The 23,864-nt window shown below is 35.2% G+C and overlaps 1 protein-coding gene and 1 long non-coding RNA gene across 6 annotated transcripts in view; one reads left to right on the forward strand and one right to left on the reverse strand.

Annotated features, from left to right (window-relative positions):
- Nucleotides 1–2,585: 2,585 nt before the first annotated feature.
- The window catches only part of LOC123517697 (regulator of G-protein signaling 7-like), a 73,008-nt gene continuing 51,729 nt past the window's right edge, over nt 2,586–23,864 (reverse strand). For 3 of the 5 annotated variants that reach the window (XM_045278054.1, XM_045278052.1, XM_045278053.1), the window contains exons 6-14: nt 22,223–22,347; nt 21,751–21,849; nt 21,412–21,638; nt 17,825–17,938; nt 16,068–16,193; nt 15,473–15,659; nt 14,647–14,739; nt 10,505–10,619; nt 6,405–6,438 (exon numbers count right to left, since the gene is read on the reverse strand). In XM_045278054.1, the coding sequence (XP_045133989.1) occupies nt 10,551–10,619; nt 14,647–14,739; nt 15,473–15,659; nt 16,068–16,193; nt 17,825–17,938; nt 21,412–21,638; nt 21,751–21,849; nt 22,223–22,347 (1,040 nt within the window). In that variant the 3' untranslated portion in view covers nt 6,405–6,438; nt 10,505–10,550. Of the gene's footprint in view, nt 6,439–10,504; nt 10,620–14,646; nt 14,740–15,472; nt 15,660–16,067; nt 16,194–17,824; nt 17,939–21,411; nt 21,639–21,750; nt 21,850–22,222; nt 22,348–23,864 lie in introns of all 5 variants that reach the window. The other 2 variants (XM_045278056.1, XM_045278055.1) reach the window with 1 other exon arrangement.
- Nucleotides 10,196–13,538, forward strand: LOC123517699. The gene is made up of 2 exons (XR_006678545.1): nt 10,196–10,507; nt 12,479–13,538. It is a non-coding gene; the product is annotated as an uncharacterized LOC123517699 (long non-coding RNA).

Genomic DNA, 23,864 nt, shown 5'->3' on the forward strand with positions numbered 1-23,864 from the left:
ATTCACCTAGTTGTATTCACCTAGTTGTAATTTTACAGGGCCTGGGTATCATACTCGTGTGGCCCCGTCTCCATATCTACACACATCCAACTTTCCTTTAAAACTATGCACACTTCTCGCTGACACCACCTCCTCACTCAAACTATTCCACACCTCCACACATCTCTGTGGGAAACTATATTTCTTCACATCCTTCAAGTATATTCTCTTGGCTATCTTTTTACTATGCGATCTCGTAGTTCTATTTAAATTTTCCTCTCTCAACATCATTTGTTCATTATCCACTTCATCCAGTCCGTTCAACAGTTTATAAACCTGTATTAAATCTCCTCTTTCTCTTCTTTGTTCCAAGGTAAGCAAATTCATTTCTTTTAATCTCTCCTCATAGGTCATTTCTGCCAATTCGGAACCATTTTTGTTGCCATTCTCTGCAATCTCTCCAACTTCCTTATATGCTTCTTTTTATAAGGGGACCAAACCACCCCAGCATATTCCAATCTTGGTCTAATTACCGTACTAATTAATTTCTTCATCATATCTTTATCCATATAATGAAAGGCTAATCCAATATTTCTAATCAAATTATATGTTTCTCCAAACATCTTGTCAATATGAGCCTCAAACTGCCCATGGTCTTGTATTATCACTCCCAAATCCTTTTCCTTTTCCACCTTTTTCAACACTACTCCTTCACCCATCTTATATGACCCTCTTGGCCGTCTTCCACTCTTCCCCATCTCCATTACATGACTTTTGCTCAGATTAAATTCCATCTCCACCTCTTGCTCCACTCCCAAATCTTATCCAGATCTGCCTGTAAAATTTCACAATCTTCTTCACTCTTCACACACCTACACAACTTCGCATCATCCGCAAACAAATTAATATAACTGTTTACTCCTCTGGCATATCATTAATATAGACAAGGAAAAGTATTGGTGCCAGCACTGAACCTTGTGGGACTCCACTCTCCACCACCAACCAGTCCGACTTTGCATCCCTTATTACCGTTCTCATCTCCCTCCATCTCAAGTAGTTTTCCATCCACTTTAACAGTTTTCCCTTCAGTCCTCCATAAATCTCTAATTTCCATAGCAGTCTCATGTGAGGTACCTTGTCGAAAGCTTTTTTTAAATCCAAATATACACAGTCCATCCATCCCTCTCTCTCTTGTATCTTGTCAACCACTCTTGAATAAAAGCTTAGTAGATTTGTTACACATGACCTCCCTTTCCTAAAGCCAAATTGGCGATCCGATAATAACTTATGATCCTCCAGGAACCGTATCCAATATTTGTGTGTGTGTGTGTGTGTGTGTGTGTGTGTGTGTGTGTGTGTGTGTGTGTGTGTGTGTGTGTGTGTGTGTGTGTGTGTGTTTATTTACCTGGTTTGAGATACAGGATAAGAGCCATACTGGCTCATGCTGTCCTGTCTCCATATTGATTTTATTCAAATTTTCTTTAGACTTATGAATTGTCTTGGTACACACAGTCTCATCAATAAGTTCATTCCACACTGTTATGCTTCTGTAAGGAAAGTTGTTTCTTGATGTCTCTTCTGCAAACACTCCTTTTCAGTTCCTTTCCATGTTGTCCAGTACCTCTCGTGTGTGTATGTGTGTGTGTGTGTGTGTGTGTGTGTGTGTGTGTGTGTGTGTGTGTGTGTGTGTGTGTGTGTGTGTGTGTGTGTATTTACCTAATTGTATTTACCTAATTGTAACATACGGGAAAAGAGCTATGCTCGTGTTGTCCCGTCTCCATATCTATTAATGTCCAGCTTTTTCTTAAAATCATGAATATTCCTTGCGTTGACCACTTCCACGTCTAAACTATTCCATGCTTCCACCCTTCTATGAGGAAGCTATATTTTTCATCTCTCCTATAAGTGGCCATTTTAGTTTTTCCCATGCCTCTCGACATTCTTTCATTCCACATACACAGATCTTCCCTATCCATTTTTTCCATGCCAATCATGTGTGTGTGTGTGTGTGTGTGTGTGTGTGTGTGTGTATTTACCTAGTTGTAGTTTTACAGGGCCTGGGCTTTATGCTCATGTGGCCCCGTCTCCATATCTACACTTATCCAATTTTTCTTTAAAACTATGCACACTCATTGCTGACATCACTTCTTCATTCAAACTGTTCCACGTTTCGACACATCGTAGCGAGAAACTATAATTTTGTGTTTGTTTGTGTGTGTGTGTGTTTCACTGTTTGATCTGCTGCAGTCTCTGACAAGACAGCCAGATATTACCCTATGGAACGAGCTCAGAGCTCATTATTTCCAATCTTCGGATAGGCCTGAGACCAGGCACACACCACACACCGGTGTGTGTGTGTGTGTGTGTGTGTGTGTGTGTGTGTGTGTGTGTGTGTGTGTGTGTGCATACAATAGGAGAGGCAAACAACTAATCAATGATACTTTGAAGGATATAGCAAACACCCTTTCATACTGCAGAGTGCTACCATAAGAGAACTCCATCAATGACTTCAATAATTAAATTAAAGATGAATTTTTTCCTACCTAATAATATGTGTATGTCATATGTTTCTAGCATAAGAAAGGTATCAGAGGAACTGATACACATTTTATCATAATACAAAGTGCCTTGTTTACTTTTCCAAAATGCTGATAAATACAAGAGAGTACAGAATTTGCTTCCATAATGTTGCTACATACATTATAACATAGAGAATAGCAAAACTGTTCATGTGAAAAGCCATACAAAGTTCAGCTAACCCTAGCCATCACACACAGCCCCCAAGGAAGCTCTGTCATCTGTCATCCACTGCTTGGTCTAGTTCACATTGGTGTGTTTCATTAGAAATTATAATTATACTAGTATTCCTTCTCAAAAGATAAAGATTGTTGTGAATTTTTGTATAGTATACCATATTGATTTTTATTAACTGAACTATAAAATTCCCTTTAGATTTAGATAAAGATAACTTTGGTCCATCATAACTTGCCCAACTGTATATTTGGAGGCTTTTCATCAAAGGGAGCAAATAGCAGCCTCCAGAAATATGCAAATTTGCCTCTCCTACTATCTATGTATTTGGAATTGATTACATATGCTTTTATTAGATAATTGTGTGAATATTCAAATAAATAATGAGTCTCACATCAAAATAATTTGTAGTAGAGATCACTCGGAACAATGAGAACTCAAAAAATCTAAAAAAGTTTTACTAGTAATTTAATATGACCACAAAATAATAGATAATTGGATTTCTGAACTTGAGTATTATTGGATGGAATCTCTAATTCAACCTTGAGACATATTGAAAGAAAATATATATGAAACTCTACAGTCTACATTTATGTATTTCCATAACAGAAACACTATAAAGACACCAGAAACTGCATGAACTGATTACAAGTGTTGTTCCTGATGTCTTGCAAAGATACCTTTGCCTGATAGTCATCTTTATTATACATAATATAGTGTAGAAAGCACCACCATTTAGATTCTTCATCATTTCCACTATTTGAAAGAGAAGTAAGTGGTAGTAGTGCTTACAATTACCTTGTTATCTTATACCCTGTGAAGTAGCAATCTTAATTGATGGTTAGTCACTGCAGAAATATTTGCAAAACATTGAACACTACAAGAGCTGCAAGGCAGACCATCAATACACTGGGCAATCAGGATTCTTAAATAAGCTATAAAAGTATCAAGGTCTCTGAGATGTGATTGTAGGTAACAGGATAAGATAAAATATGTGATAAATCATATTACAGAAGACTGTTCAATCCTGCTATAGTCCCCCTTACAGCCCCGATATTAAAAATCTATGATAAAATTGGTCCGCTCAAAGAAAATAAATAAGGTTGTGACTGGCAAAGAGACTCCAAACTGACCACTGGACTAGACCAGCTTCCTCCTCCTACTCTCACTGCATCACACAGCCTGAGGAGCCAGTCTCTCCGGTGACATTGTGATATATTGCTAGACTCTTTGTGCCAGCAATTACATGTTTCTGTCTTTCATTAGTGACATTATAAATTACCCTCACCTATGAGTGATTCATAATACTCACTGTGTTGTCAACAGCTTATAAGTCAATAACTTATTACAAATATTAACAATTCATCTTTTATTGTGACAATTGTGATATCAATTCCTTTGCAATTCACCTTTATCACTGCCATTAATTAAGTCAATCAATTGTCCATCTATTAGACAATGCTAAACTTCAGATTAAACATCATGAAGTCTCATGACAAACAAGTGATATGCATGCAAGTAAATGCAATATTGTAGCACCTTTCAGTAGTGAAAATTTTCATGATGGCTTGATTGTGAATCTCAAGTTAACCTTTTTCAGGCACTCCCTCTGTGTTGATGATTAGTTGATTGATTTTGCAAGGTAAACATCATTAAGAGAATGATTTCCATCTCTTGATAAGATTGAAAAGTGAAGAATAGATATATTTTCATCTTGAATCAATTCTCTGATTGATAGGTTGAAGATAATGGTTTGAGGGCATACAGTATACCTTCCATACATTGTAAGAGTTAGAGTGAGAATCCTTGTGATATAAGTAATCACAGTATATATATATATATATATATATATATATATATATATATATATATATATATATATATATATATATATATATATATATATAGTAGAGCTATTTGTTTCCATATAAAAAGGGGCATCCATAGATATCAATAACACACATACACAAAGAAGGAAAAATAGTAAAGCCATTATATGCAGCTTGTACTCAGCCATGCAGTTGTCACAGCATAGGGTAAGGCATTGTAAGGTTTGTGAGTGTGGGACTGCAAGGGGTGTGGTGGGACATGTGTGAGAAGCAATATGAAAGAGTGAGAATTCAACTATGCATTGTTCGCATTGAACTAAAGTCTTTACTTAATAATTCTGAAACTCTGCCCTATACATTTTGTCTCCTAAAGATGAGCAGCAATATGTTCCCCACAGTAAAATTTTATCTTTTTCATATAATATATAAATATTTAAGCATACATTGAATAATACTTATGGCAAAATAATTATTATTTTCATTTCAATGAGACATTCCACACTTAGCAAGCACTTCATACAATAATGAATAATAAATCTTGATGGAAGTGGTAATAACTTATGATGATAATTATCACTTTCAAGTTACTATAGCAACCTGATGGAAACAATTATGAGGGATGCCTAGACACAGAAAAAAAAATACATATTACATGAGTCTTATCTTCATAATAGCACTGTTAGGGCAAGGACACTATGCCCCTTTAGTTTAAGAATTTTAGCTTTAATTGCCCTTCATGAAAAGTAGGAAGAGGGGGTATTTTATTATGTGAGGACAAGTGCAGCAAGCAATATAAAACTAATAATAACATTAGCATAATTACTGCAATACAAAAAGGCTTTGACTGCAAACTATAAAGAAATAGGGATGGATTATTTGAGGGTGTCATGATATATAGAAAAACACTATGCAGAATTCAAATATATAGAAGGTATACTGTACTTGGTTACAAACAATTTCATTATCAGTCATCACAATATAGATACTTCATGTACCTCTAACAAAACCAACACTAATGAAAGACATTATTACCATGTACTTTGCAATGCCATTACTATAAAATTTTGACATTCTAGTTTGGCATTGATCTCCTACTGATTTCACAAATGTTACTGCTCTTACTAATTAAACAAGTGTATCATTCAAATTCCAAAGTACCAAATATTCAAAAACATTATGTATAAGAAATGTCTTAAATTTAGAATTTTGACAATTCCCTTATTTAAATTGACTAAAATAGTGAAGAACTTCACTATTAGATGATCACAAATACAGTTAATGTTCTGAGACAATTTGTGTCTAGCTGAAAACAGGATAACCACAAGGATTTTCTACAACAATGTCACTCGATGCTGCATCTATCACGGGAAACTGAATATACTTATAATTATGGGAAGGATACCCATGTGCATGCCTGACTCTCCTACTTCACTCATTTAGCTACACCATACATAAATGATATGGTCAGCCAAGCACTCTCACTTTGGCAGTCTTGATGACATTAATTGTATTACATCAATGAACTTTGAAAATATATCCTTACATGTGCAAGGGTTGCCAAATGTTAATTTTCATTCACTGATGCAAGAAAATAAGTTAAGACAGCCACTGACTAGGTGTGGGCACCACAGCAATACAACAGCTTACAGGCACAGTATGCTGCAAGAGTGTTGTCTTTCTTTGGGCTGTACAAATGGTGTATACCTTCCACAGACATGTCTATATCCTTGTTACAGGAGGACATCTGCTCAAACCCACACACTAGGGTCCATGCAGCTTCTGATGCAACCACCACCCATATTCACATTTTGTGATGTGGCTAACTGTTAGTCCCAATATTGAGTGTTGACAGCTTGGGTATCATAAAGGATTTTCCAGTCTGAAAGAAAATGTTCTAATTAAAGTACATATAATGTGTGTGTGTGTGTGTGTGTGTGTGTGTGTGTGTGTATAGATGTAGGTGTCTGTGTATGCATGTGCACATGTGTGAGTGTGCATGGAGAAGTATTTCATTTTTAAATATTGTCATGTAAATTTTGTCTGTAATGTTATCAATTTGTTAACTAGAGATTAATCACAAAATTCTTGTCACATACTTATCTATAATTTAGATATCAAACATGTGTCTATACTACATATTATACTGATACTGATAAATTAAGGTTTATTTATCAATGTTATCAAATGTATAGCATGTATAGTATATAAAAAAGGAAAATTAAGGGAATTATCTTACTAAAAATCAGTAAAAATATGCTGCAAAGATTATGCTTCAACAAATGTCTGCCAATCATTTGAAACATAACATGCATTTGCCAACAGCTCAGAAAATTATGAAGCCTATGTGATTTTTTTTTTTTTTTTTTTTTTTAATATAATGCATTTCTTTTTTTTTCCCCTTTCCAAAAGAGAATAAAGTTGCCTGGTGCACCAATAAACATAATATACATGAGATTGATTCTTTTCACTACTATGGAATAGCCACACAGAAAAGGGCAGAATGGATGTCATATGCTGGATTTATTATCAATCATATTAGTCCTGATGGCACTGCATGGTGTTTGGAGCACTGCTGTACTGTATGCTAAAGGAATGACCTGAGCTGAAGACACAATTTTCAACACTAGGAAGAGCATCAACACATCTAATGGAATACAATATCAAAATAAAATTCTTTCATTTCTCAAACTGCTGTAAAATTGACAAGACAAAATTTACAGGAATACACAAATATCTTTCCCCAATATGCATTTGAATAGCTCACATATGTAAACATCTTCTTCAAACATGCTCCAAATTACTCATGCCTAGTCAAAGAAATGTTCAAGTGATAATAAAAAAAAAGGGGTATCTAACTCTAAAATAAATTAAATATTTTTCTGTTACATGTAAAGGAGACAAGGACAATGAAACATTTCAAAATGTCCACAATTATTACTTCCAAAAAAGAAGAAATTGTTATAGTGTTCAAAGATAACAAGGTTAGTTCCTGAGGTGTCTCGACAGTCCTCTTTTGAAGGAGTTCTAGCAAGATAGAGAAACAAAGGCTGTGTTCAACAGTTCACTGTACAGTAAAAGTGATGAAAGGATGATACTGGTCAAGTTTCAAAATTAGTACGATGAATAAAATAAGAAGTGAGAGAAAGCAAAAGAGAAGAGGCATGCAGTTATCAACTTCTGAAGAAAAGTAACCATCAATATATAGTGGGATACAATAATGATAGAGGGTGAAAGATTTGTTTGTATGCAAGAGAGAACCAGCCAATGGCAACAAAATATTAAAAAACAAGCCCACTCGAAATGCTGGTTCCCTTAAAGAGTAGTAAACAATGAATTAAAGAATGAATTAAAGGATGGGAATTTCATACGTGAAAAACTTTATACCCTACCATGATAAAGTCCATTCACTAAGACCAACCTCCATATGTGCAATGCATACTTCATACAAGAGGAGAAATTGATTCTTTATGGTTAGCATCTTGGGGGATGAAAATTGGTTGAGAGGACAAAGAACTCTCAAATGCATGGATGGTATTCTAGCAAAACATGAAATGCAACATTTCTAGTTGAAATTTCTATCAAATACCAATCCATGAATATTCATTGTAGTAAAGAAAGACAACTGAGTGTCACTGAAGAGAGGAAATAATTGTTGGGAAGAATTCCATGTAAATAGTTAAGACTGAATTTTTAAGTTTTGAATACATATACTATTACTATTCACCTATCCCATTCAAAATTAAAGAAATATTAAAAGTTAAGCACTTTGATGTCTCTCTGCTAATTGTTTCATTTTTTATGAACTAGTTGGCTATTTGGTAAATAAAAAATGAAAGGTAAACTCATCAGGACAAAGAATTTGACCCATTAGAGCATCACTGTCAATAAAGTTATGTTATTAAATCATAGTGTGAAATAATGAAGCCAACTGATGACTCTTAAGCACTAAGAAAGACATTGAATATTGTATCAAATATGCAAAAATTTAAAGGGATATAGAAAGAACATAATTTCACTGAATGAAAAGTCTGAAAGAGTAAGAGATTATGGAAGCTAAAGAAAAGAGAAGCAGTGAGGCAAGAAAAAAAATAAGATATAAGCACAGAGATAGAAATCATTAGTTTGGTAATAGAAATTTAATACTGGACTATGTCAAAATGTCGATATCAGGTATAATAGAATCAAAGAATGGAGGTGAAGGAGGAACAAGTTTAGGGTAATTCAATGTTGAATTTCAACTAATACTCTGAGCAAAGTTCAGCATTAGAGGCAGAAAGCATGACAGTTGTAGCACTTAGTTAAAAGAGTAAAGAAAGATGATGAAAAAATGTTGGATACTGTTGGATAAAATTGTAATGGTGATTGTTAGATCTGGTAACTTTGACATTTTTCTATTATTGAAGTTTTGACAAGATGTGGGAAAGATTTGATATGATGTTGGGAAGAAATGTATGGAACATGAATTTAAGGAGACAGCATAACATGAATTTAAGGAGACAGCATGAAATTTAGATGAAAGGAACTAAGCTTCAGAATTTGAGAAGTGTGTGAAATGTCTACTTACTTATTACTTTATTTCCATCAAGTCCTATGCAGAGCATATAATGAACCAACAGTAATCACAAAGGAATTCTGAATAGTGTTTTCTTAATTCTCCTTCCACTACTTAGCAGAAGCACCTCCAATATGCAGAACTGGAGCAATAGCACAGGATATGGAAAAGTGGTCAGGAATATGGGTAAGGTGCTGCATTATTTGCCCTGAGGACATGGTCACTGATAAAGTTTAAAACTTATTCAGCCACCTAGTAATTGTTGAATAATTAAGCTCTGAAATGTAAAAATGTCAAAAGGAAAATGAGTCCAAATTAGTCCCACACTGGAAGTTTAACAGAACAAATTACCATAGTTGGTGAAGTCCAGTAAGAGAAAAACATGTGCAAATTTGGTTAGAGGGTAACAATGAACCCTCAGACAAACAGAAAATTCTGAAGATTCAGTGCTATGGTCTATAGAAACAAATTAAGTAACAGTATAAACCAGTTTCAATTCAAAAATACACAAAGAGAAAACATAAAAAGAAATAGAAAAAGGAATGCTATCAGCAACCTTCATGAGGTATGGAGGGAGTTAAGTGATGTTTCACAGCTCGGAAATCAGATTTGATACCACATTCATTACTTAAGTTAATAAATGGGAAGCTGGAGGAAGTATCAAGACACCTCAACTCAATTTCTTGAAAGTGGTGCAACCTGGGAAGATTTCAGATTGTCAGTAGATGAGGACTCCAACACTAGTGATAATCTTAAATAACATAAGTGAACATTTTGATGTTTAAATATGTATGTTTACAAAGTGCAAAGTTTGTCTTTAGAGGGCAGAGTGCAACTGCACTTTTCTGTAACTGTAACAAAGAGGAAAGACATGGGAAGGGTGAGTAGCAGGCTGCAGTGCCCCTCTTATCCCTCATCATCATGTACTTCCCTGGGATCATCTTGCAATCCTAGCTGTAAGTGTCTAGGTGCCAACTCTCCATGTCAATGTATATATACATATATATATATATATATATATATATATATATATATATATATATATATATATATATATATATATATATATATATATATTATCAATAATTTCTTAAATATATACACCATCAAGAACTGAACTGACTGCTCCATAAAGTAACCTTATTCTCATTGAGTATGAAATACCATTATTTATGGAAGATATTGTCATTTTCAGTTCTGCTCCTGAGATCTGACTTGGTGGCTCAAGCACATACTTACCTCTAGCCACCAAGAACATATAAAGCCACACATATGAGGAGAACCATGGGGTGCTTACTACATTCACTGTGACAGTCTATGATCTATTGGTTTACACATGCTTGAATGGCCATGATGGTGACCCTTAGACAGGCATACAACACCACAGCCTCACCAGGTGGGGGAGTTAGAAGGCATGCAGTGTACTTCTCCAGTCACTACTAGGATGGTGGGGGAGCATCCTTTCCTTTGCTGAAGTGTACTATTGATCTGATTCCCCTCACTGAAGTCTAAGAAAGACAAACAAGGATAAGAATTGTGGGCAATGGGAAAAAAGTGTTTCTAGTTTTTTGAGTAAATAATCTAAACTGTTATAAACAATAGTATCATCCTATGTCTATGTTGTTGCAATTTTCATCATATATTACATACATAACATTTTTTATAAAATGCCAACATATCCACTCTGCACATCATTTCTACAGTTATCTGGATCAGTTTTGATGTACAAGTATCATCCTTGAGATTTTCAGGGACAATGCAATGTATGTACTATATCATCCCTCTCTCAAAATTAGTAAAAACAAAATAAATAACCTTTTGCTTGTTGCCTCCAATTCCAACTAAAGATAATATGAAGTAAAATTATGAGTGATTTCAAACACCTGATATGTTCATATGAAGAATATCAAGTCTTCCTATATGTAATGATTTCACAACTCAGGCATTCTTCAGAAGATGTTAATACGATGATAATACACACGTCTTTCTTTATCACTGCATTGTGTTAGCAGTTTAATGCATTATGCACTGATCAAGCAGTTTTTTTTCTTTTTATCAGCACTAATGACCAGGCTATGCAGTGTCTTTTGCTGCTATGTGAGCCTGATGCCTTGAAGGAGTAGGGGAACCAAGATCAATGGTGCCACAATTGAGTCTGTGAGGTGAAGCAATTACTGAAATGTACATATTCAGCCATAATATGTGGAAAGGTGGATCTGCAGCTTAAATACAATGCAAATATTGACACAACAGCAGTGATGTCAGCCATTTTCTACTATGCTTATGGGATGCCAAAGTTAGCACAAGGTTAAGTTCTAGATCTGACAAGTTGTACGTTATACAGTACTGTATTATATAAAAGGAACTATATGGTTTGTAAACTTATCTACACAACATTACTGTACGGGATGATCTCATACTTAAAGCATACTATAAAACAAATCTATTGGTTAATGAAATTAGAGTAAAATGATGATGATGATGATAATAATAATAATAATAATGATAATAATAATAATATTAATAATAATAATATTATTACTATTAATAATAATAATAATAAAAATAATAATAATAATAATAATGATAATAATAATGATAATAATAAAACTTGCCAACGTATACATAGACTAAATTATATGAAAACTACCAGGTATATATAACCTACCTTTTCAGAATAAATTTCATGAGTCTCTCTTTTTCTCATAAAGGCATGATATAGTTAAATCATGAAGCATAGAGTTTAACTAGAAAAAAAATTTAAACTATCATATAAAGTGAAACAAAATAGTTTGTTTACAGTAGGTACAGAATTTCAGAAAACTGAGTGGTCAATAAAAAGCAAAAAGATTAGTAATTCAAAGGTTGGAATGTTGATACAGAATACTGTCATAAAAAGAATAATAAAAATAACATCATATGGTAAATTATATAAAACATTTACTATCAATTGAAAGAATAAAATGAATTCAGTAACTCATATTTTGCACTTTAACTAAGGTGTGATTAAGCTAAGGGGACATCCAGTATGTACACAACTTAAAAGATGACCACACACCCATACTCACTCTGGTACAGAATGCAGATCACTGCAAAACTGTACTACTAATGAATGGTGTTCAAAGTTGATATCCATGTGAGGCAATTATATCCTTAAAAATTTGACATTTGAGATCTCCATATCGACTTGATTATTTTTTTATATTTTGTGGAGGGAAATTAAAATTTAGTAGGCTTAATTTTAAACATAACAAGTTTTATACTACAAATTTCCAAGAAAGATTCTGCATGGCAGTAATTTTATTGAAATAATTTATTGAAATGGCCGGCATGCTTACCTGACATTACACCATGTTATTTGTTTCAGTGGTTTTATGTGAAAGGACTGGTCTGTGTCCCATCCTTTCCTACATGTCTAGAGAAAATCAAGGAGAAAATTACAGTGGCTCTGAAGACCATTACACAAGACATGCTGCAGCGAGTGTGACACGAACTCCATTACTGACTTGATGTTTGGCATGTCACAAGAGAACACATTGAACATTGGTAATAACTTCAGAACATTGTAAAATTACTATCTCAAAGAATTTTCTTGGAAATTTATTGAAGAAAACTTGTTACATTCACAATTTAATTTCTCTACACCACATTCATTCCAATATGGAAATCTAAAATACATAATGTCAAATTTTTAGGGACACCCTGTACTTAGATTATACATGAAAAACAGAATTATAATAAAAAAAATTTGAAAGCAAATGATGTTGGTAATCAGCAAAATACATAGTACATAAGTATAAAAAAGAAAGGAATATAAAACCTTGTACCATATGTAGGCTGTTTTCCCTTGATTTGTGTTTACAAGCTTTTTTGAATTGTGGTATGGGTCTGTGGTTGATCATGAAAAGAAAAAAAATCTGGAGTACATTAACTAGTCTCATAATAAAAATTACAGTCTAATCTGAGCTCCAGTTTATACTTAACTTGATGATTCAGCAGATGCAATGCTTTTCAACAATTGAAACAATGAATGGAACAGTTTTCTTAACATAGTATATGCATAAGATGTGTACTCAATAAATGTAAAAACCTGTAACATACTGCTTTGTTCCTCTGCCCTGAAAGAGATGCTGTAACCAAACCATGAGAAGGAAGCCTGCACACCTGTCATATAGAATATCCATTTCTTATCGATAAGGTTCATTACTTATTTGTACTTCAAGACCGATAATCATGGCAGTATTTTCTGATAGTAATTTGTATTGTCATTAGTGAGTTTTCAGTCCTTATTTGAAAGTGTAAGGCCAAGAGAAACCAAAACATGCTTGTGAAGCCTTAGCTTTAAAGTGAGACATGACAAACCATTCCATACTTAACTTATTAGTGATGTGCTGATTCCAAACATATTCAAATAATTACAAATACAACACATACTTTTATTTACCTTTCATTATTTTTTAAACAGACCTGTGTCCAGCCAGCACCCACACCTGTCTCATAACTAACGGGTGTTTGGTATCTGATGAGTGGTAGAGGCTATTTGCAATGAATAGAACACAAACTAGCATTTTAAATGCACCTGTTCATGGCAGTAAATTGTATAAGTCTTTACTTATACTAATACTTATTTAACTAGTTAATAAGTTAGTGATGGTGAAATGCTGACTGGACTTGGTATTTGTACAAATTCTTACAAATGGCAAGCATCATCAAAGCTTAACAAAATGTGCTTATTGTACATATGATGATTGATGCTCATACTTCACATTCTGATCTCCACTTTAGTGTGTTTTGCATTTGCAATTCATATTTCTATAAGAATAAAAGTATCATTTCAATATTTTTACTATAAGTTTCAGCATTTTCATGACCAGACTCAAATAGAAAAGTCATTATGAGCAGCAGAGATGGTGAGATTATCTGTACTACCTTGACCTGGCATTTGCTAAAATAAATGGCTATTATGTGATTATAATTGTCCAAATTGACTTTTCAAAGCCAGGATTAAATGCTACAGGAGTTTTTAGTGTCATAAATAATAAAAGTGTGAGTTGAAGATGACAAAAAAGTAATCTATAAGAAATAAGAAGTTTATCAGCAAAGAGCAACAATAAGAAATAGTAGTTAAAGGGAATAACTCTTATCTGTGATATATAAAAAGTAATGAAGTGATGAAATAAGCTACTGTATTATGAGTGGCTATGCAAGGAGACTCTTAGCCGATGAAATAGTACTATGATAGGTGAATGTGATTAGTGAGTGTGCATGTCCATCAACAACAATTTATACTTTTCACTTTAGTACTTCTTAAAATACTCATGATCTTAGGCATCAATTTGTCCTAAAGTGAAGATCAGATTGCATATATAATACCCAATATATACAACATGTGATACTGAGCACTTCAAATAATGGATATGTGATCAGTAAACAATTTTTATAACTAAATTTTATTTCCTAATTTCTGAAAGTGTGTTAACAACTAGATATGGTCATCATAGTAACAGTAACAGCATAAAAATGCTTGACACTCACCTTCTTTCTGCCTCCACTAAGGAATTCTTTGTACATTTCTGAACGCAGATACCGCGAATAACTGTCCGACTTCATGAGGTGATAAAGGTGTGCCTGAAATATCACCAACCATTAAATAGTCATATATATATATATATATATATATATATATATATATATATATATATATATATATATATATATATATATATATATATATATATATATATATATATATATATATATATATATATATATATATATATAATATAATGCAACATTCTTATAATATCTATTCCCCTTGGAGACCCAGAGACTAACATGTGAGGGAATTCTTTAAGGGGAATACCAGGTTTGTTTTCTGTTAAGTTAACAGATAAAATAAACAACTGATAAGTAATATAGAAAGAAAAATACATAGATAAACAGATGGATAGATAGATAGATAGATAGATAGATAGACAGACAGATAGATAGATAGACAGATAGATAGATGGATGAAGAGAGAGAGAGAGAGAGAGAGAGAGAGAGAGAGAGAGAGAGAGAGAGAGAGAGAGAGAGAGAGAGACACCAATACCAATTGACAGTTAATTGTAAAGACTAATTTTTAATTATTAGATATAAAAGTAGCAAATAAACTATTAGACCATTAAAAAAAAACATACAGACAATAATGGTACTGCATTATTTTGTTGCAACAAATGAATATACCACATAAATTGATTAACTGAAATGTCAGCAATTTATAACAAGTTTGCTTATAACGATATCATATCTATTAAAATGCATACATTATGGGTTAAGTGTATATAAGATCCTCCCAGTCAGAACCTAACAGATAACTCACAGCTGCTGAATCAAAGGTCCACCGATCTCTGTTCTGCATGTTCTTCTTGGTAATATTCATGGACCTGCAGTCGATGTTCACTGGCACAGGGGCATTAGGGGCAAGGTACTCATCCCAGATGGCCTGGACCTTGTCATGGACGTCCTTTTGTGGGAGGCACTTTAGTTCCTGGACTGCAGTAAGGAACCTAGACAAACAAAAACACATGAATGCATCACATGCTGCATACCACTAAAAGATGACCCAGGCTTGTAAAGTGAAGGAAAGAGGAAAGAAAAGAGGTGCACAAGAAGATAGAAAAACAAAATGTAGGAAAAAAGTACAAGAATTTTTTTGCATGTGATGTTAAAAAAGATATACTTCTAACCATCACCAGAGAAGAACATTAGACCATGCTTCTATCATTCTTACAGTGCATCTACAACTAGGATTTATATGAATATGAATATTATCTCTCTCTCTCTCTCTCTCTCTCTCTCTCTCTCTCTCTCTCTCTCTCTCTCTCTCTCTTCACTTTACAAATTTGATAGTGTACACTTCTCATATTGTCAATATATATTGAAGTGAATTCTACAGACTATAATCAAACTCTTACATTAGGTTTTCTGCACTGAATTCCTTTTCAAGGAATTTAACAAACTGTTCTCGTCCAACAGGATCCTTGAGGAGTTCCTGCACGCTGAAGGCCCATCTCCGTACCCGTTTACTGGGGATTTCTTTGCTGAAACAGACACACACACATCAACTTAGCATCATCACAAAACACTGCACCTTTCTACAATGTACAGTGAAACATAATCACTATCTATGAATAGCTAAGTGATAAAGCATAATTGAAATATGATTACACAAATTATTGGTATTTTCTAGGCAAAGAAAAACATTAAAATAAATTGGCCAATTTTCAAAAACATATTCATGATTTTTCTTATGCTGTCTGGTGAATGAGCTACAAGTGAAAAACAAAATGGTTGTATGGGAAATATAAACATATCTTTTGAGATATGAAAGACATGTAGTATAAATTAAGAAATTATGATAAAAAGTTAGATGACTGAACAGAACAATCAGTGTTTATGATTGTCCGTGGATGTAGAAAGAATAGAAAGATTGGTGAAAATAAGTTAATCTTATGTTGAAGATGCAAGAATCCAAGAATGGAAAGGATGGATAGTATAAGAACATTAAATATAGGGAAGAGATATCTATGGAAGAAAAAAACAAGTGGTTGTACAAGATATGGATAAGTGAAAGTGGTGGTGAATGCATGATGGTGCTACAGCCTCAAAGACCTTCATGAGAACATTCTTTCTTCTGCCATGTTCAGTTAATTAGGTAGTCTGTGTAAATTGTATTTTGAGATCCTTCACTGAGTTATCATTGCAGTGCATCTTCTAAATTTGATAAGTATCTAGAAGGATATCAGTCTGACATAAGTAATAGTGAATGCATCAATGGTTGTATTTCGATGCCAAAGACATTAAATAAGCACTCCTGATCACTGGAAAAAATTCCATAGATTAAAAAAAAAAAAATTCAGATTTATGAATTTATTTTCTAAATGCAGAAATTTTCGTGTTCCACACATATAAAACCATTGATGCATTCTAACTAAACCTAACCTAAGCTAACAGTTAACCTAACTTAATGTGGGGATTTTCATGTTCTGCACAAAACTTATTTATTAGCATTAATACTGAATGAGTACTTTGCAAGGGAAAGTGTATAGAAGAAAAGTGTCTTAGAAAGATGTCTACTTTCCAGTGGCACACTTTTTTTTTTGTGTGTGTTTTTTCACTGTTTCACTGTTTGATCTGCTGCAGTCTCTGACGAGACAGCCAGACGTTACCCTACGGAACGAGCTCAGAGCTCATTATTTCCGATCTTCGGATAGGCCTGAGACCAGGCACACAACACACACCGGGACAACAAGGTCACAACTTCTCGATTTACACCCCGTACCTACTCACTGCTAGGAGAACAGGCTACACGTGAAAGGAGACACACCCAAATATCTCCACCCGGCCGGGGAATCGAACCCCGGTCCTCTGGCTTGTGAAACCAGCGCTCTAACCACTGAGCTACCGGGCGTGTGTGTGTGTGTGTGTGTCTTTACCTAGTTGTAGTTTTACAGGACCTGGGCTTTATGCTCATGTGGCCCCGTCTCCATATCTACACATATTCAATCTTTCTTTTAAACTATGCACACTCGTTGCAGACACTACTTCTTCATTCAAACTGTTCCACGTCTCAACACATCTTTGCGGGAACTATACTTTTGTGTGTGTGTGTGTGTGTGTGTCAGTGAGACTGACGGGAAGCTTAGAAAATACTCTGGTCTTAAATACTTACGCAATTTTTTCTGCTTCCCAGAAATCTGGACAATCAGAAACCCATGGGTTTGGAGGGTCTGTCGGGGTGATGAACGGGTCATATTCCTGATACTGCTCCCAGTAACTGATAAACCTGTGAAAAAAAAGTAAGTCTTAGGATGTGTATAACCATATTTCACTGTCATATGTGTCTTTTATGAAAATCAGTGAAAATTACAAACAGAATAACAGGAATTGCAAATCCTTGAACTATGCTACATAAGCGTGCACATGGCTTATTCAAGGAAACCTAACCTTCTGTTTCAGAAAGGAAACTATAAATAATTATGTACATGAATGGTGTCTACACGCATGGAGAAGCTGAGAAGTATTGAAAAAAAAACCTTTCCTGTTGATTATTTAATGAATATATAGTTTCGACTTTCGAGATTGGACTGCACTTCCTAACACCAAATAATCATGCACAGTGAAAGTTTCAGCTGCTTGGCGGGAAGTGAATGTAAACAAACAACTACCCAACCAGATGTCTTCCTCTGGTGGCAATGACGATTGCGTTCAAATCAAATCATCACAAGTATTCAATCCTCACCTCCAACAACACCCTGCATAGAGGGAAGTAGTCATCAGAGAGTGGCAACTATCTCATCGAACGCCGATGCTGATTTCCGTTTTTTTTTTTTTTTTTTCTGTAGAATTCACGTTAAGGGTCCCATTTGTGCTCTTTTTCCCTCACCAAACTCCAAAATCTTCTCTACATTGACACCACATTTTCAAACCTTTCTCCGTGACGTCACAACGTAAACAAAGTCGCAAATCGACTAAACAAGACTAACGTGTTGGTCTCGTTTTGTGACTTTTTTCAGTCGCTAGGCACTCATATTGAATAGGAAACTACCGACTTGCAATTCCAGCCGCAAATTGACACATGTGAATCCCGCTTAAAGGCGGATTCACACTACTAAACTTTTCATCTCTGACACTGATATAGCATTATATGTAGAGTATCTGATATACCAGACAACAATATTTACATATAAGATAGCTACTTTGAAGGGGAAAAAAAGAAGGAAAAAATATGTGCATGGCGAGAGAGACAACTCGTGGTACGTTATCTTATAGCTAGGGATGTATCCACAGGCATTCTATGGGCCGTCATCAGAGCAGTGAAGGCCCACGCCTTTCCCTAGGATTAGCAAATCTTCAACAACCACAGGCATTTTCTTTTCTGTTGACTCTTCCGGTACGCCAAAAGAAGAGCAACCACAACTTCAGCATCGTCATTGGAAGATGACATCTTGGTGGTTAGCTGTTTGTTTACACTCATTTCCCGCCGAGGCGCCAACTAGTTGATACTTTCCAGGCGCTACGTCTGACACTTTCCGACTAGAAATGATGAGTCGGAAACTCTGCCTACGTAAAAGATCAGTCGCAAATTGGCACGTGAATCTGCCTTTAACATACACAATAATTTCAGTTATGCAATACTACTGTTACAGCGGGTTCACGCGTATCAATTTGCGACTGAAATTTTACGTACGTTGGGTTTCCGACTCATCCCTTCTAGTCGGAAAGTGTCAGGCGTAGCCCCTGGAAAGTATCGACTAGTTGGCGCCTTGGCGGTAAGTGAGTGTAAACAAACAGCTAACCACCAAGATGTCATCCTCCAGTGACGATGCTCAAGCTGTGGTTGCTCTTCTTTTGGCGTACCGGAAGAGTCAACAGAAAAGAAAATGCCTGTGGATACGTCCCTGGCTATGTAGAAGAAAAGAAAGGAGTGTCTACCACACTCTAAATTAGCTTACATTTGTTATAAGAAAATTGTTAATCTTAAGAAGACTATGCACAATTCCGATCAAATTAAATCCTGACAAGTCTTCAATCCTCACCTCCAACACCACCCTGTATTGAGGGAAACTTCTTGTAGAGTGGCAGTTATTTCGTCGAACGACGATTTGCGCAAGCTTTTTTTCTTTTTTCTTTTTTTTCTGTATAATTAATTTCTGGGATCCCAGATGTGTTCTTTTTCCCTCACCACCTCTAATATCTTCCTTTCCATATCTGGAGACCACATTTTCAAAGCTTACTCCGTGACGTTAAGCGGTAAATAAAGTTGCAGATGGACTAGCAAGACAAACATGTTGATCTTGTTTTGCGACTGCTTTCTCCAGTCACTGGTCACCGATTTTGAGTCGGAAACTCTACTTACGTAAAATATCAGTCGGAAATTGGCACGTGTGAACCTGCCTTTAGTTAATGTTAGCACAAGCAGAAGAGAGCACAAGAAACATCTTTAAATTCCAAATAGCACAAGTATATTATAATGTGCCTAACATATACATCATGTGGCCTCAAAATGTCTCGAAAATTAGCAAATTTTGCTCTATACTCGCCCCCTCAGAGTAAATTCCTCCTAGCTCGCCCTCTCCCTCATGTTCCCCCACCATTTTAAAATAATCAATGTCCATGCAATAACCAAACACTTCACTTTTGTGACGTCATAGCCTCTCCTCTCATCCTTCCTCTAAGGGTGATTAACAGTGCTTTTGGCGGGAAGTAATCAGGTGTCGTCAAGTTGTACTCCGATTACTTCAGAATTGCCTTTGGGATTCTTAAATTATCTCGGAATCACCTAAACATTTAATTACCTTAGAATAACCTTAAAAGTGATGAGATTAGTACACTTAACTGAGGTGATGCCCAAAAAATGATAACCCTGGTTTTAGTGCCCACCTCGCGAGGATGCTAATATTCCCACAAAAATAATTATATCCATATATTAAGATTTTTTTTTTTATTTATTTTTTTTTTTTTTGCATGTTATGGCCTATAGCGCCTGTAGGCATACTTCATATGTGAAAAGCGCTGTTAGGCTTCCGCCCATTAGTGGTACAAGCAATTTTATTTTCATTGAGTTTGTATGTTATATTCATATAGTACAGACTGATTTTATATTTTTCCCTTGTCTAAATCGATGGATTTTAATCTTGTAATATGTCGTATTTGAAACAATAATAATAGTATTGCTAGATAATCATGAAAAATATAATTGTTTTGACCAACTTCTCTCAAAATTATCCATAAGGGATAATTAAAAGTCGATAAAGAATTTTAAAAGTATCATAATAATGAGTTCAGTCTATGCATCTGCATGTACATGGGGATTTACAATAACATTACTTTAGCTCATGTTGCAGTAGCGATGACATCTAGCTATTTAGTTCTGAAAACTCCATATTCATACCAAACTTAACTGGTATGTATTTCAACAATTTTTCTTGCATTTGAAGGACGGTGATTAGTTGATCATTAATGGGTTTTGAAAATAACTTACTATTTCATCTATGTGGAAATATGATATAAATTCATCCTTGCGCAGAGTATATTATGTTGCACTATAATATATTCTATGTCCATGGTAATTATCATTACTTACAACATGTATTAGTTTTGTTATAACCTACCAATCACAGCAAATAGTACAGTTTGCTACATACTGCACCGCTTGCCACGCCGTCTTGATCTTGTTGGTATTACATGCAAGCCTGATGAACCTTTCACCTTTCAGGCTTTGAAAAAAAGAAAAAAAAGTTTCAGTCATGGACTCACGATTCTGCTGCCTTTGACACCTTGAAGTTACACCGGTCCACTCTGGTCTTCAGCAGATCAATGTCATGCTTGAGTGACTCCACGGGGTTGGTTAGGTCCGCCTCGGAGACTGAGGGTGATATCCTGCCCCCCGCCACCCCTACCGCCAGGTGTTTGGAGGACTTCATGGGCTTGTTCATCCGACACGCCTTCTTGATGTCGATTTCTGTTGTGTTGACACACCCAGGCTGACATAGAGGAAAACAGATACAGCGCTTGCCATATTCTTGAAAATCTCTCTCTCTCTCTCTCTCTCTCTCTCTCTCTCTCTCTCTCTCTCTCTCTCTCTCTCTCTCTTACCATGGGTCTATGTACATCCCAAAACGCTCGCTCCTGAGAATCCAAGACTTTCCTCTCAAGTTTGTCTCTCTTTTTGTCTACTTTGCTCTGCGCTTCAGCCTATGGAGAAGGAAGAGGGCGAATTACATATCACATTTCTAGCTAATAGCCAGTAATGAAGGGAGTTTACTTTATAGACCAAACATTAGTTTATCTCTAGGTATAGTGTACTTTTTTTTAAAGGTCCAGGTAGAAGGTACGTAGCTATACTCAAATCCTTATAAAAGTACAGAGTATGAAACACGAGGCTTGATAAGAGAAAAAAAAATGTGATTATAAAGTAAATGAGGACCTCTGGGGTTAGTCATGAGTCAAAATATGTATATCACCACCAACACCATCAATGACAACAACAAAAACAATAATAATAATAATAATAAGTTTATAACAACAATAACGATGACGACGACGACAACAACAAGAACAGTCTTACCTGCATAAAAATGAACTCCCACTTCCGGCTAAACATCTTCTGTAGCCTGGCCAAGTTCTCCGCCTCGTAGTCCGCCAGCTCCAGCCTCGCTTTGTTCTGCATGGTCCGCTTGCACAGGTACACAGCTGCCGGGTTACAGAGGTTAGGCAATGCATGATTAGGTTACACACATTTATGGATGAGGCTGATAGGCAGAAATACAGTAAATAAATTCAATACAAGGAATGCCACGAGAAAGCTGATGGGTTCTTGCAGTTTTCCTTACTTTGAGTGTTTGTGTTGTAATGATGTTTTGTATCACTGTTGGTATTAGCACTGGCTGCTATGTTTCATTAACCTTTTGGTCAACCTAACCAGAGTCCAGTAAAAGATATAGTTAATTTTAAAGTGCTTTCTTAATTCGTGTTTGAGTGATTTTATTGATAGGTTAGGAAGGTTAATTCGAGAAAACACGCACGAGAACCCGTGTAATCACCTTTGTGGCCTTTGAAAATAGTAGTACTCTTGAAAAGGGAAAAGAAAGCGTTTAGGGAACAAGGAGCCTGACATTTTGAAGTTTATTATATACTCTCTCTCTCTCTCTCTCTCTCTCTCTCTCTCTCTCTCTCTCTCTCTCTCTCTCTCTCTCTCTCTCTCTCGTGACAATTAAATAACACAAATGATAACCTTCCATTACCAAACACATGTCAAAATGAACGAGTATTTAGTGTTTAACTTTCACATAACAAGACAAAAATGGAGATGCACAAGAAATTAAAATCATATAAATGATAACCATCCATTGCCAAATACAGGTCAAGATGAACGAGTATTTAGTGCTTAACTTAAATAAAAAAAAAAATGATAATAAAGAACAGAAAAAGTCAAAACACAAATAAGTGAAATAATTACTACAGAGATCTGGGTCACTGTAGTTACATGCTCTTGTGATTGCTTTAGCCGGAAATCGCTTGAAACCTTGAACTGATTCCGGTCAACATCCACAGCGCCGGCAGGAAGGAAATTTTGAGTCACAACTTTGGTATAGAAACCGGATCTCGTTAGGATTACCGACTTTTACCGTACTACTATTTCCACTTCGTAGCCCCAGGTCAAGGTATTGCCGTACGTCCATCAGTGTAGTAATAGTGTAGCTGTTTAATCCCTAACCGTTACAGAAGACTGATTGTAAAGAATATTCCGTCATTTCGTAACGTTAAAGTCCATCATGATTACGTCGCTGATATTTAACACCTAGTAATGAAAGTTATACAATGTGACTTTTATTGATACCTAAGACGAATAGCGTATCATTTGTACTGCAGTCCTAATTTTCTGTCATTATTACAAATTGTAAAGATACATGTGAATAGCAACGAGAGAGAGAGAGAGAGAGAGAGAGAGAGAGAGAGAGAGAGAGAGAGAGAGAGAATTGAAATGAAATGAAAAAGACGATTAACTATTTCAAAATGTCAATCTGATATCACATTATCTACCCTAAATCTCTGGTAAAAATGTTAGCCCTTTTTTTTTTCTCCTTTTATCGTGAAATGTCTCAATTGATAGCTAGGAGCAGCAGACTTAATATCCTTGTATGTACGGCGAGGGAGGAGGAGGTGTACCTTTTTTTTTTTCATGTAAGAGGGGAAACTGGCTATAAAAT

This window comes from Portunus trituberculatus, chromosome 42 (assembly GCF_017591435.1).
Source record: "Portunus trituberculatus isolate SZX2019 chromosome 42, ASM1759143v1, whole genome shotgun sequence".
In the NCBI taxonomy this organism is placed as follows: domain Eukaryota; kingdom Metazoa; phylum Arthropoda; class Malacostraca; order Decapoda; family Portunidae; genus Portunus; species Portunus trituberculatus.